Genomic DNA, 14,928 nt, shown 5'->3' with positions numbered 1-14,928 from the left:
TGCATGATATGGAATGTGATATACCCACTCAATACCATGTTCTTTGGCCCAGTTGTCTACAAGACTGTTTTTTAAATGAGTGCCATTGTCTGATTCAATTCTTTCTGGCGTGCCGTGTCACCAAAGGACTTGCTTTTCAAGGCCCGAGATAGTATTCCAGGCTATAGCATGGATTATGGCATATGTTTCCAGCCATCCGCTGGTTGCTTCCACCACTGTAAGTACATAGCGCTTACCTTGGCGGGCTTGTGGAAGTGTAATATAATCATATAGTCATATATCGTAGGGGTCTCTAGTACATGTTGCGGGCACTGTTTCATAGAAAGAAAGGCAGAATGTTATTTTAACTGGGAAGGACCCACCAAGTAGTATGTGCTAGAATATAAAAATGAGTATTGGATACCAAGATTGAAACATGTATTTCACACAGAGCTGTGGTAAAGATAGAAAAGCCACATCCTAAATTTTATTTTCTCAGGAAGTCCAACCATTGTCTATCCTTTAATTTCAAATGAAGACCAAAAGCTTAGTAGAGTACAATAGTGTCTCCCACAATGCATCCTGTCAAACCAGACTATAAATTTTCTGCACCAGTGCCAGCGACATGTATGTTTACAGAATACTCCTAATTGATTTGCTCATCGAGACTACATTTCCTAGCTGATGCCCTGCTGACACTAATGGTTTCTCGTTGCATTCACCAGCAACGAGAGGCGTGGAGCTGAAGTACCGTGGTGTGGCAGTACACTCTCCCCCAGCCCCCCTCCTCTGCTGAGAACTGATGTGGCAGCTGCATGTGTGCACACCCCGCCATCTTCCCCAACACCTCCCCCCTCTCCTGCAATGGAACAAGTTAGCGGCTCTTACTGTAAGACCCAGGCCAGAGTCGTTAGGAGAGAGGAGGGGGCGCACCCAGCACAGTAGTGGGGTGCAGAGGTGCCCATAGCCACAGTAGTGGGGTGCAGAGAAGTCGCAAAGCTTCTAGACTGCCCACAGCCAGATCTGATGAGCCTATAAACGGGGTCCGCCGAGGCTGCCTTTTGTGTGGTCCTTTCGGAGCATGGGCCAAATGGTGCCGCCGAGAGCCCTCTCGGGACTGGGACGCCGTCTAAGGTAACCTCCCGAAAGAAAAATGGGACTGCCTCATCTCCACGTGTGGGTGAGTGATAACTTAGATATTTCCTCGCCAGATAAGTGAGTGTATTAAATAACTCCTCGCCACTTGGGCAGGTGTTTTCCTCACTAGACATGTGAGTGTATTCCCTACTTAAATATAAGCATGTGTATTTTCTTTAATAATTCCTTGCCAGATTCAGGCAAGTGTATATCCTTAATATAATTTCTCACTGAACACGTGGGTGTATTTTTCCTGGAGTCAGGGACGGCTCTGGCATTGTTTTTGGTGAGCCACATGTATGCACACTGTGGATCTCCATTATTCTTATTTGCTATACCCCAATAATTTCCTCAAAGTTGATATCTGAATCTGTATTTTATGTTACTGGATTAACTGATTGTATAAACCCCATTTCAAATTGGTTGTTTTCCCGGACTTTCCCAGACAGAATAAAAGCCTGTTTTGGACCTGGCTGTCTGCCTAAAACTAACTTCAGGGTCCCTCTGTGACACATGGCATGCAGCCCAGGCTCCGGATGGATCAGCCAGTGAACAGCATGATATTGAAGTTGTTTCAGGTTGAGAGCATGACATAGCAAGTAGGAAAGCTGTCACTTCTATGTTGTTCAGTGTTGGAATGATGCTCCCACATAACTTGCGGATCTCATCTCTACGTGAAAGACGCGTCCCCAAACACTGCTTGTTTTAAGAGCTCAGAGAGCGCTATCTGGTGCTTTCTTTCACATTTGGTAGGTGCAGCTGTGTCCTCGCTATGGAGTCAAGGCAGACTTCTCTGAAAGGCCTTTCAGAGCATCTATTATGGTCACAGATGTGGCTCACAGTAGCTCTTGCAATGATACTTATCCTGAGAGCTTGCAAAGGTGAATTTTTTCCACAGGAAGTAAATGCTGAATAGTTCTGAAGTTACTTTGGCTGTATGTGTTAAAAACAAAACCACTTTATCCATAAATATGGCTAATCATCACCACATAAGATGTAATTCCCTTCAGATGGACTTCTGGTAGTGGATCCATTATGTGTGTCTTTGGAACACATGATCCTTCTACCTGTACACTGTACGTCCATCCACTTACCTTGGCAAATCCAAATGAAATTCATGCTTCTGCTGCACAAACTGCATCACAGGTAGACAAGAAAATGTCTTGTTGTAGGATGTTTCTGCTGGCTAAATTGCCAAAAGATCTAACAATATCTATGCTGAATAATGTTACACATTTAAGTTTTTTTATGCTTTTCCTATTAAAGTGAATTAATTGGTTTTAAATTCCTGAAAGTTTGGTGGACTTTTTTTTAAAAAATAAAAAAAAGTGGTCAGGTAGCTAATGCATTATAGACAAAGATTATTGCGATGTCTGGAAAAGAAATAACTTTTCTTTTTTAACACCACCAGTTCCTATACCTTTGAACTCACTTAGCAGGATCATAACTGTAGTTGCCATTTTGCCAGTCCGGGCTCTCCGCCAGGCGCCGAGGCCCGTGGGCAGGGCCTGTGGGCCGCCCGAACCAGCGGGAGAGCGGGTGTCAGGGTGTCATCGTCTCCCCACAACGCGTCCCCGCGTCCTTCCCCGCGGGACAGCGCCGGGGCCGCCGGAGAGCGCCCGCTCCGCACCGGCAGCACCGGGAGCCGCCGCCGCGGCCGGGAGGTGTCGCTGCCCGGCGGCAGCCGCCCCGCTCCCCGCGCTGGGCCGCCGTGCGGCGGCTGGGGAGCTCTTCGAGGCGGGGTTTGGGTGCGGATGCCGCGGGAGGCGTGTGAGCCGTGGAGGTGTTCTGCCGGTGAAGGCACATGAGCGGCTGTCCCTGCGCCGCAGCCGTTTTCCCGGGGCTGGCGGGAGGGGCGGCAGCCGCTGTCGGCGGAGGCGGGTGGCGGGATCATGGCCGCTCCGTCTCCGCACACGCAGCAGCTGCTGCTGTGCAGCGTGAAGCTGCTCCTGGCCAGGGAGGAGCTGGCGGCGGGGCTGCAGCTCACCAGCCTCGGTCAGGAAGCTCTGCAGCTGGAGGTGCGGGCGAGAGAGGAGGACGCGGACGTGGCTGTGACAGACGGTTAAGTACCGAGCCCCGTCGCGCCTCTGCCGGTCGCCCTCGGCCTCCTCCTCCCGCGCGGCCCCGACTCCGCCGCCCAGGCGGTCCGCGCTTTTCCCCTCCGCCGGGAAGTGGCTGGTTCTCGCCGGGGCCGGGCATTTCTTGACGGCTCGGGGAGAAGCGGGTCTGTGGCCCGCCCGGCTGTCAGCTCCGACTGTCACTGCAGCGCGGTGCGAGGGGCTGCCTCGGGGGCCGTGCGGCGCGTCCCGGGCCGTTAGCGGCCGTGAACGGCCGGGGTGCGGAGCGGCCGCTGTGCGGGTTGTGGGCGCTGGGACCGCGTCTCTCCCGACGGGGCACGGCTGGGGGTTCGGCACCTGCCCCGGTGGGCGCCGGGCTCTGCAGCGGCTGCCCTGTCCCTGCCGGGCTCAGTTCGGCTCATGCAGCAGATGGCCACTGTAGCTGCTTTCCTCGGGCTTGCCGGGCTCTGGGGCGGCCGGGGAAGTGGAAGAGCGATGAACTGCCGGTGAGGAGCCGGCTCGAACTCCAGACGGGCGTCGCGCCGGCAGCCGGCGGGAACTGGTCCCGTCTGCACGGTGGGCAAAGCGCTGCCCTGTGTGCTGCTGTGCCAGCCTCGGCAGTGAAAGGTTGCTTTATCGGGGAAAGGTACAAACTCGAATGTCGGGGTCATTTTTCCTCTCTGTTTTTAAGCGTTACAGAGTTTGTAGCTAGGGACGGTCAGAAGATATTCCACCCCCCCACCCCCCCCATCTGAAGGACGACGTCTTGGTTTCTTCTTATGTAGCCAAATCAAAGAGATAAAATAACAAAACTGGAAAGGGGAGGAAGTAAAGAAGCCACCCTGTAGTTTATAAACAGCACTCTGTCTTTCTCCTGCTACTGGCAGCTGGGCAGCCGTGCCGCGGGTGTGCTGCGCTGCTGGGACAGTCCGAACTGGTCTAGAAGGGCAGCGCTTAGCCCTGAAGCCTCTCTGGCTCAGCTCATGATCGGTAGGCTGTCCTAAGATGCACAGGTGATGTCAGCATGCACACACTTTACTGATTTTCTCCAAAGCAGTCATTCTTTTGGATTTGTGTATTTACAGGACAGAAGCAGAGTCAGTATTTTAAAATAAAACAACCTACTTGAATCTGGGTGGTGGGAAGACCAGGGAAAACTGAAATTGCTGTAGATATAGAAAGTAATTAGAAATGCTCTCAGTGAGATGGGTGAATATGAGACCAATCCTTAGCAGGTCTCGACACACGATGCCTGTTGTGACTTTGATTTTTCAAAAGCAACCTCAGTAACTTCTGAAAGGATTGCTGGAGTAGATGGATTACAGTCATGTTCATTTTTCAGTCAGCAGTGTAAATCGGTTCAGATGCCAGTTGATACTGAATATTTGCTTGCATTATCAGTCATTTAACATATCATCTTAGAAATCATGAGTGATGATGCTTAATCAGTTGACATGTGCTTCTGTCTTGCATTGTATTGTTTTGAAGATTGGTCTGTGGTTCATCCATGCATACAAGTGAATGAAAGACCTGTTGGCAGCAGAGTGAAATTCAAAGTTATCAGTGTGTTTTGGTGGTTTTACTTTGTTTTGTTTTGTTTGGGTTTTGTTTTTGGTGGGTTTGTTTGTTTGTTTGTTTGCTTGCTTGTTTTAATTGGAAGTGCTCACGTGGGACAGAACTGGAAACTCTGTAGACATGGAGGTTTGTTTTTGTTTGTTTTTGTTTTGTTTTTGTTTAGTTTTTTAATACCCAACAACACTAGAGGGTCATTTACTAAAGACTCATTTAATAAGTTTTGGATGAGAGTGCATCAGTGGGCATCAATGTATTGTTGCCAAGGGAGGAGAACTTTGCAGACCTGTTTTGAGGTGCAAGCTTTTACTTCTTTCAGTAACTTGATGCTTGAATACTTTTATGTGGTAGGTGAGAGGAAAGTGTCTGTAAACAGATAGATGACATACCCTATTATTAGTGCTGCAAATGCAGTGTGTTTTTCTAGCATTAGTATCTGCTCATTAAAGTGATCTTACTATTATGTTGTCTCACCTAGGATGGACAATTTTGCTATGAAGAGAAAAACTGTTTTACAAATCTTGAATAGAATTGATCATACCATGGTGCCTTTTGTTCTTGTTGGTAAGATACAGGTTATTTAAGCAATAAAGAAATTGACGTAATTTGAAGTGTTGACTTTTTTTTTTTTTTTTTTTTTTAGGTGCATACTTCACATTGAAACAATAAAAATTACTTTTTTTCAAGCTTTGTACCTGAATACATCTCCCAAAGCTATGTATTGGTTATGTTTGGAAAAAATAATTTGTTGTAGTTATTGTGATTCTTTAAACACATCTTGCTGTATTTTCTGATTATTTAAAAAAAAAAAAAACCAAGCAAACTAAAAACAAACAAACCCACAAAATCACACAGAAACAGTCCAAAGAACCAAAGCAATAACAACAAAACAAAACAAAACAAAACCCCACAAACAAGCAACACCAAACAACACAAAAATAAACAAACCCCCATTCTAGCTGAGGATACCTTCTACTTTCTTCACTGGTAAGGGAATATTTATCAGGAAATATTTTTCTGGAGAACAAAGCATACACTTTTAATGTACACATTCAATGTGCCCCTGGTCAAACTGTCTGGTCAAAAATTATGCTGATTTTAAAGGCAAACGTGTGAGTCCTGCTGTGGTTGATTGACTGCTGGAGTTCATGCTCCTTACTGGCAGTGTCAGTAAGAATTATACCAGCTCCAGCCTTAACATTTCCCTTTCATTTGGATGCACATGGGGGCAATACAGCATCTAAAGTAAAGAGAAATCAATGCAACCACTCTGTTCCCCAGAAAGGAACCCGAAGCAGTAGAATTTCTCCATAGGTGAAACAACTGGTTATGATCCTGAGACACGTAGAAACTGGCAAATAAATGCGGGATGTTAAAACAAAGAAGAATGAAGGATTATGCTTTATCAGGCAATGGATCTGTTTTATACGTCGGACAGGGGAATGCAAGAATCTTCCCAGTGTAGTATGAATATGTGTAGAGTGGGAAGCAACACTGGACTTTATAATGTACGGGTGCCCAAGGCAGCAAGCAGGTGAGTATGTTGAGTGCTGTAGGGGTACAACCTGCTTGGCTCGAAGGAAGCCTAAGAGCAGATTGGCAAGGGTCGTAAGACACAGGTGTGGCAGTATGGTGGCTTCTTCAGGGCTGGGAGACCTTTTGGATTCCCCTTCCTGTGACAACTGGGAGCTAAACAGGTGGTGACCTTAAAACAGGACCAGTGAAGATCGAACTGGAGGTTTCAAAATTTGGCAATGTCTGGAGGTTTCTCCTAGACACAGCAGCTCAGCTTTAATGCTGTTATATTCTTGTTTAGTTGCTCTGAAATACCATTAGTTACTGTTTCTCTGAAGTACTTTTTGGCTCGCATTGCACAGGTAGTTCTAGCATCAACAGCCTCGTTGTGCTGGTAGAGGGCAATCATTGCCAATAGTTCTGAACAGCAGAACTGATGTAATTCACCATTTCCTTTTCCACTATGAAAATCTTCATTTTCCTAGTAGGGGAAAATCAATTGCTAGAGGAAATTAGAAAAGACAACATAGTTAATATTTTATACATATTATTCATATAACCTCTGACATGCAGGTGACATGGAGGCTCTTAGTTGTCCTTTTCCTCTTCTTTCTACATCTTTAGGACAGCACAAAGGATTTCAGGGGGGGATAAAAAAAGCACTATTTTTTTAATTTCATTTTATTCTATTCTGAGAGGAAATTGCAGGTCAGACAGTTGTTGAAGTGGAATAGTTTGTGTGAAGGAATAGTAAAGTAGTTGAAGGAGGTATGGTTAGAAACAGTAATCCTGCAATTTCCTGTTAGCTGTTTCATATAGTACTAAGTATTCCAGTGGTTAGTTGACCAGATAAATCCTTAAACTTACATTTCATAAGGTTGGTAGTTTTTTTTAAATTATATATCAAGTGCTAGGGTTTTTTTTCCATGCAGAACTTTTGTAACAGGTAAGCAGTTTGCTAGTCAGTCATGGCCCTTTTTTTACCTTGGAAGAGTGACCAAACAAAAAGTGCAAGTTTTGCAGTAGGAGCATGCCTCACCTTTATTGTTTGGTAATTATAATTCATTTTTGGTATTTGTATCAATACAGATAGTGTAACTATATATGCACATGTGTATGTTTATATAGGCAGGTAGATTAATACAGAGATAATAAATTGAAGGCTGAATCAGGAAGCTCAATAATTACTCAGAAAACAACTACAGTGTATACTGTATAGCTTAGTAGGTTTGTGATGGTGGTTTAGGCCTTTTGTTGGTTGGTTGGTTTTGCTTCTACTTCTTTTTATCCTATCTAATTCTCCTTGTGTTCTTATATTGTACCATCACATTGCATATACTGTGTATTATGACAAATGTCATAATACATTTGGCTATGCATGCAAATGTGAGATTTGAGAGGTCTAGATTCAGTTCTGTGCTCTCCCATTAAGTGTATGCATGAAAAATACACCTAATCCTTCTGTAAAATGTGGTGATGGGAATTCCTCACCCATCAGCCATACGGTAAAGCTAAATGTTTTAAAGTTGTGAGGTGCTTGGATACTGTGATAAGACCATCTATAGATGGGTTGAAGTAGCTTTATAGTATCTGGGGCAAGAAGCATTGAAACTGAGTTTATAGTAAATAGTGTTGCCTATAATGCCTTACACTGAGAAGCCACTATATATTCAAGTATGCCGACATCTGCTGGAAAAGTACTAGAGTGAGCTGCAGGCTATACCAGGAGACTGCTGGAGTGCACCGAGGATAACTTCTTAAGCCAGGTAATACACAGCCCTACCAGAGGGGGTGCGTTACTGGACCACTTGCACTGGTCACTGGTGCAAGTGAGCTGATCAGTGACACCAAGATTGGAGGCAGCCTGGGCTGCAGTGATCATGCACTGGTGGAGTTTTCATTCCTGAGGGATGTGGCATAGGCAAAGGGTAAAGTCAGAACCCTGAAGTTTAGGAAACTCAACTTCCAGCTCTTCAATGAGTTAGTCAATAGGACCCCCTGGGAAACTGTACTCAGGAACAAGGGAGCAGAACAGAGCTGGCAGATTTTTAAGGGTGCCTTCCATAGAATGAAAAGCTCTCAATCCCCAGTTCTAAGAAATCTGGAAAGGAATACAAGAGACTGGCATGGGGGACTGGAGACTTGCTGGTCAAACAAGAGGGCAAGAAGGGAATGCACAGGTGGTGGCAGCAGGGACAAGTATCCTGGGAAGAGTATAGGGATACTGCCCGATTGTGTAGGGATGGGGTCAGGAAGGCCAAGGCACACCTGTAGATGAACTTGGCAAGGAATGACACAAGGAATGGTGAGAAGGGCTTCCATGTCTGCTTCAGCTAGAAAAAGAAGGTCAAAGAAAGTGTTCCCCCATAATTAGCGAGGCTGGCAAACTGGTAATAGCGGACAAGGAGAAGACTGTAGTCCACAACTCTTTTGCCTCAGTCTTCACTAGCAGCCATGCTTCCCACACCTCTTATTTGGATGGACTGCAAGATGGGCTCTGGGGGAGCAAAGTCCCTCCCACAGTTAAATAACATCAGGTTCAAGACCACCTGAGGAACCTGAACATTCATGAAAAAGGGTTCATTCTCTTGTACTAATTAACTTGTCATTTTAAGGTACGGTTTGATGGCCCTTATAATAGTATTAGTAGTACAACTTTCTAGGAAGGTTTTCAGAGTTAGCTTTCTTTGCCTGTTTAAAGACTTCTTGAGTGAGTTTATAAGATGACTCCAGCTCTTTCTGAACTTAAACTCTGAATAAGGGCCTTGAAGAAAGAGTGTAGAAATTTCTCAGACCTAAATATGTGCTAGTAAAATGAAACTGCAGGAAATCATCTTTTTGAGGCAATAAATTAAGAATCCTAAATGAACCAGAAGACATTAAATGCCTTGCTGAATAATGGTACTTTCAGATTTTATTACTTCTGCTGTAGCTTGAAATGAACTAAATTAGGACTTTGAACATCTAGTGCTTATGTCAAGAAGAGATAGTGTGGATGGAAATAGTTATCATGGAAAATTATGCATGATTTTCCATTTTTGTACTTTGTACACTTTTTTCCCCTTACTTTCTAAGTAGGTGTCAGACGTCAATGAAAATTCCTACTTAGCTTGTATGTGTTTGCTTTTAAATGTTTTGCAGTGCCGCTGAGATATTTGTAATAAACACAGTTGTTTCTCAAGGATTTCCCAGCCTGACTAGAGCATAGAGGTGAATGATAGAGGAAAGAACGAAAGAAGGGAAGGAAGGAAGGAAGGAAGGAAGGAAGGAAGGAAGGAAGGAAGGAAGGAAGGAAGGAAGGAAGAAAGAAGAATTATCTTTGGATTTTAGATCACAAAGCTAAGGAAGAGGACACTTTACCAGGAAGATTTTAAATCTAGGAGTCAGCCAGTACATGCTGCAGTAAATATTTAGATTGAGTTTAGGATATGCTTTTAGTTGAGGGAGGAGAACGTACTTCCTTCTGAAATAAATTTACTTTTCTGGGTTTGCTTTGGGGGAAAAAAAAAGGAGGTTATTCAGGTTTGTAGGGGCATGGAATTGTTTTGCTGAATTACTTAAATTGCATGCACAGAGAAAATGAATGGATAGATGCCAGGGGAGTTTTATTTAAAGGCAACTGGTATTAGTGAAAAGGTTCTTATTGGCTTCAAGGGAGCCTGGATCAGCTCCTGCCTGTCCCTTTTCTCCAGCCAAAGCCACCTAGAGAGATCAGTGTTTATAGTCAAGGCAACAACATGGCAACTGAAAGCTGGCATCACACATATGTTTTACTAGCTGGCAGAAGTTGTACGCAACAATGCATTTAGTGCATTAGATTTGCACTTCTGTCTCTTATACCCCAAAACCCAGTACTGTTTTGTTATGTGTACTATAGATGATTGAATTAGGGTTTTTTTTAATAAGTAGAAGGATTTACATACAGTAGTAATGTCACAGTCCTCTCAGAGGATACTTGCACGTGTTTGTGGTAGCATAGTAGGAGTCCTTTTGCTAGCTCTGTTGTTTTTACAATCTTTTCATGCTCTGTCTTGAATTTTCTGTGGGTGCATTTTAACTTATTTAAACTGCAGGGGAAACTCAAGCTATGTTCAAATATATTTGCATCTTTAGGTAAATGTCAACATAAATTATTTTCTCATTTCAATAATCTTACTTGCTATCTATAAATTAATTAGGAACTCTGCATCTGAAAGTGCAATGTGAAAATCTTGCATCCATTTGTGTTTAGCTGTATAACTTTGAGTGAGTCAGGCACAAATCTTGATCCTGCAAAAATGCGTACTATTAATAGTATTTTTTCCCTTGTGATTTATTGCCATTGGCTTCAGTTGACAGTATTCCTGGAAGTAGCATGGGTGTCATTACATCTACATCTGTCGGTAGGATCAGGTTCTTTTTATCTAGAAAACAAATTGCAACTATTTAATAACAAACATCTGGAAAACAAACCATCTGCACTGAGGTCATGATGGACTGATCATTTCACTGCCAGCTGCTTGTATGCCAGGTTCTTCTGGTAGCTAAGGAGTGTCTACTAGAGAGAGGCTTTCCATTCATTTCACACTGTCGCATGTACGGAATGTTCCAAATATGCCCTGGACTTTACAGTCACTTCCCAAACTGTAGCAGAAATCCTGTGTTAGGAATTTAGTTTTCCTAAAGGCAGGTCTGCTTATTTGATTTCCATAGTAGCGTGATATAAAGGGAATGCAAGGGAGTGTTGGTGCAGACAGAGTGGTACTAGGGTCAAACATATGAAGGGAATATTTAATGGAAAATTGTTCCTTTTTTTTTTTTTTCCCTAGAATTCTTCAATCTTTATTATTAGTTAATATGTTCTGGTTTTAATACTTCAGTACTCTGCCATGTACAGTGGCTGTGTGTTTCTGACTAGAAATGAAGTAACACTGTTCTCTAGTTAAATGGCAAATAATGTGTTAAAAACATTTGTGAAGTGAAAAAAGCATTCTTGAAGTAGGAAAATTATATCAAACATATCACCTATAATGAAAGTACAATAAAGTAATAAACTGAGATACTTCTGCTGTTTCGTAAGCAGCAGCAGGAGATGGCTGAGAATTACAGACTACATGGCTACTGCAGGGTACTGAGATAAGGCAGTACAGATCAGTGATGACTGAAGACTTGTCTGCGTCTTTTGTTTCTTTCTTTGCGGTTTCAACACACTACTGCTTAAAAAAGATAAATACATCTGACTTGTTGACTAAAATGTAACAAATCTTATACATGTATTGGCCAGTGACTACAATTTATTGATTTCCCTCTTTTAAAATTGTCACTTATAATCAGAAGGCTTGTTCCATTAGAGATCCATAGATAGGAGATTCTTAATTTTTAATTCTTAATTTACTGCTCTCCTCATTTTCTCTCTGATTTTTAAAAGATAATGTTTTCAGGAAACAAACTTTATTTTTTAAATTGACATTTAATGATGCTTTGTAGTAGCCACTAAATATTTAGATATTAAATGTAGCATGTTAGTTTAGTCTTGAGTGAAAAAATGAAAGAAGATTGTATCTCAAAGGATACAGTGTAATTGCTGATGGCATTTTTTACTGTGCTGAACCCACCAATTCTTTAAAAAATATTGCTTTTAAATCACATTAAAAAAATACTACTTTTCTTTGAAAATATTGGGTTTTCCAGTTCAGAGAATATTGTGGTTTTTAAACCATTGGTTTTTTGTTAGGATTTAAATGCAAGTGGTCAACAGTCATGTATCATTGCAGCTTTTCCTTGATAATTTTATGGTAGCTTATTATTTTTAAGTCTTCTTTTTGTAAAACTATAGTTGAAATGTAATGATGCTCTCAGAAATGTATGGGCATAAAATTTGCAAAAATAAAAGTATATCTATATTGTAATTAGAAAAGGACTTGGAAAGTGACAAAAGAAGTGTGGGTGCCTCTTTCTGCAAATCTGGTAACTTTACACAAGGCCTGTCCTCTCCAAAGTGTTTTTGTACAAGAAGGAGATGCACTGAAAATGTAAAGCTGAGTAAACAACAGCAGTATCAAATCAGTTTATGAGTAGCAGTACTGAGGTATTATGATATGCTATTCTTGCTTTTCTTATGCTAAGTCCTTTAAAAGTAAGAGGAGGTAGCTTATACAGTGCTATTGTATTCCTTTATCCTATTTTACTTGAAAGCCCAGCCCTTTGTTGGTGCAGTGTGTCTAAACGGCAGTGGTTTACCGCAGTTATCTGAGATTAATACTTGCTGATTTCAAGTAAATAAAACCATGTCTGTTTATAGTAGAAAAGAAACTTTTTAATACATTTACAGATATTAGTGTATAATTGAGAAATAAATTTCTCAAACTCAAGTTTAATGTCTGTCGGAATAAATATTCATTTTTTTTAAAGTACCTGATTTCTCGTAGTACAATTAAAGTAGGTCTCCTGTTCTGTGTGTCAAATAATTTTCCCTCGGTGGTTATTTCAGATTATTTGCTTGATCTCTAAGTGCCTTAGAAACTACATCCCAGACAGTCAGGGTACCAGGAGGGCAGTTGTCCTAAATGGTCACCGTCGTAAGTCTATGTCACAGAGATTCTTTACACCTTATGGGTGCCAGTTTTAGTCACATATGAGGTTTTAAATGTTTCAGTAAATATTTAGAGGAGGTATCACTATTGAGATTACAGGCAGAGGTGGGTGTTTGAGTGAGGTGGCTTGTGTATCAGAAAAATTTTAGAGCCCATGATTCTAAATCCCAACTTGTCCTTCTGTCTCCGGCATTTTTTATGAACCAAGTTATACTTTTGAAACCTGGATGTGTCAGTTACACCAGTAATTAGAATTAACTTGTTCTAGTCTCTTGTTATTGCAACATGACAATCTTCTTGAGGCTGACCGAATAAATAGGAACACTCTTAAAATTGGCACAAACTGTTCTGTACCATGGTATTCTTCTAACACTGCTTGCAACTGGTGTCTCTTGATCTGCTTGTGATGCCATGTTTCCTTCGTTGAGTTACATGACTGCAGACAAAGGCAGAGCTCTGTTTGGGGGCTGTCACACCTGCACCCTGACAGGTGCACCGTAAGAACCAGCTTTGCCCGCAAAGCTCGGGTTACATATTAACTCAAGACTGTGTTGCCTGTAGATAACTTCCAGGCTTGAGTCAGTGTCTTTGGAAGATGTCTTTTGCTGTGTGAGTGTACCAGCTTTGGTTAACTATTACTGAGGGATGTTTACATTACACTTAGTTGTGGGCGGTAAACATTCTTTGTGGTGTTTGGTGTCTTAATGGGCATCATGAGTCAGCTGAATGAACAGGCAGTGTGATACAGGTGAGCAGGAGTATTTGAAGCCCACTGTTGGTAGGGCTGTGTTTCTTTCATTTTGTGTTTGCATCAATGGCAAAAGACAATGTGATGTTGAAGGATGTGAATTGCTTGGAAATCTCTTTTTGACATTAGCCTCCTACATGCAGTTGGTGCTGACCTGTATTCAAATTGGGATTTATAGTACATAACTGTGTCAAATTATCTCTCTTCTAAAGCTGATTAGCAGTAATTTTTAAATTAATGTAAGCATCATCTTCTTCTTAAACATAAAGGCCAGGAAAATCTTAAATGAAAAATATTTTGTCATGGGAGACAGGATGAAGAGACCTTCCAGGGAAACATCAACAAGTGTTACATTTTCTATTCCCCAAAAACATACTTAGGAAAAGTCATTCTGTGTGGCAAATGCCTTTTCTGGTGATTAAATGTTTTAACTTTTAACAACTTTGGTTTTTTTAAACTTTAACGTTAGTTTCAAAAAGTGTGTACCTGGAGAAGTATTTAAAAAACACTTTGGTTTTTAAATAGTCTTCAGTAGTTCACATAATATCTTAATTGGAGAAAGACCAGTACAAAAGTAAGTATTTACTGCTCAATTCTGTAGAAGACATTTGTGGGTAGAATAGATGTATTTTCCAAGTAAACAGCTACTGCTCATAAATATTTCCAGCAAGAAGATAGGGGGGTATCAATTCAGTTGCCTCTCCTCTCCTCTCCTCTCCTCTCCTCTCCTCTCCTCTCCTCTCCTCTCCTCTCCTCTCCTCTCCTCTCCTCTCCTCTCCTCTCCTCTCCTCTCCTCTCCTCTCCTCTCCTCTCCTCTCCTCTCCTCTCCTCTCCTCTCCTCTCCTCTCCTCTCCTCTCCTCTCCTCTCCTTCTCCCTCTCCTTCTCCCTCTCCCTCTCCCTCTCCCTCTCCCTCTCCCTCTCCCTCTCCCTCTCCCTCTCCCTCTCCCTCTCCCTCTCCCTCTCCCTCTCCCTCTCCTTCCCCAGAAGGCTCTGGGGAGACGTTATTGCAGATTTTCTATACTTACAGAGGGCTTGAAAGAAAGCTGGAGAGAGACATTTTACCAGGGCTTGTTGTGATAGGTTTTAAACTGAAAGAGGATAGATTTAAATTTGATATAAGGGGGAAATTTTGTACTATGAGGGTGGTGATACACTGAAACGGGTTGATCAGGGAAGTTCTGGATGCCTGGAAGGTTGGATGCGGCTTTGAGCGACCTGGCCTAGTGGAATAATACCCCTGTGCATGGCAGGAGGGTTGGAGCTAGATGATCTTTAAAGGTTCCTTCTGACCCAAACCATTCTGTGACACTTTGGAATTGTGTGCTTACTGTGCAGAGCAGCTGATGA

The 14,928-nt window shown here is 42.5% G+C and overlaps 1 protein-coding gene across 1 annotated transcript in view; it reads left to right on the top strand.

The window, feature by feature from the left end:
• Window positions 1-3,008: 3,008 nt before the first annotated feature.
• The window catches only part of LOC308051523 (histone-arginine methyltransferase CARM1-like), a gene marked incomplete at both ends in the record, with an annotated part of 50,398 nt that continues 38,478 nt past the window's right edge, over window positions 3,009-14,928 (top strand). The window contains one exon of the mRNA XM_080361971.1: window positions 3,009-3,177. Coding sequence (XP_080218097.1) covers window positions 3,009-3,177 — 169 coding nt within the window. The remainder of the gene's footprint in view (window positions 3,178-14,928) is intronic.

The sequence above is a fragment of the Nesoenas mayeri genome, assembly GCF_963082525.1.
Source record: "Nesoenas mayeri genome assembly, chromosome: Z".
NCBI lineage: Eukaryota > Metazoa > Chordata > Aves > Columbiformes > Columbidae > Nesoenas > Nesoenas mayeri.
The sequence above is the reverse complement of the archived record's forward strand: the minus strand, read 5'-3'. Positions and strand labels throughout refer to the sequence as shown.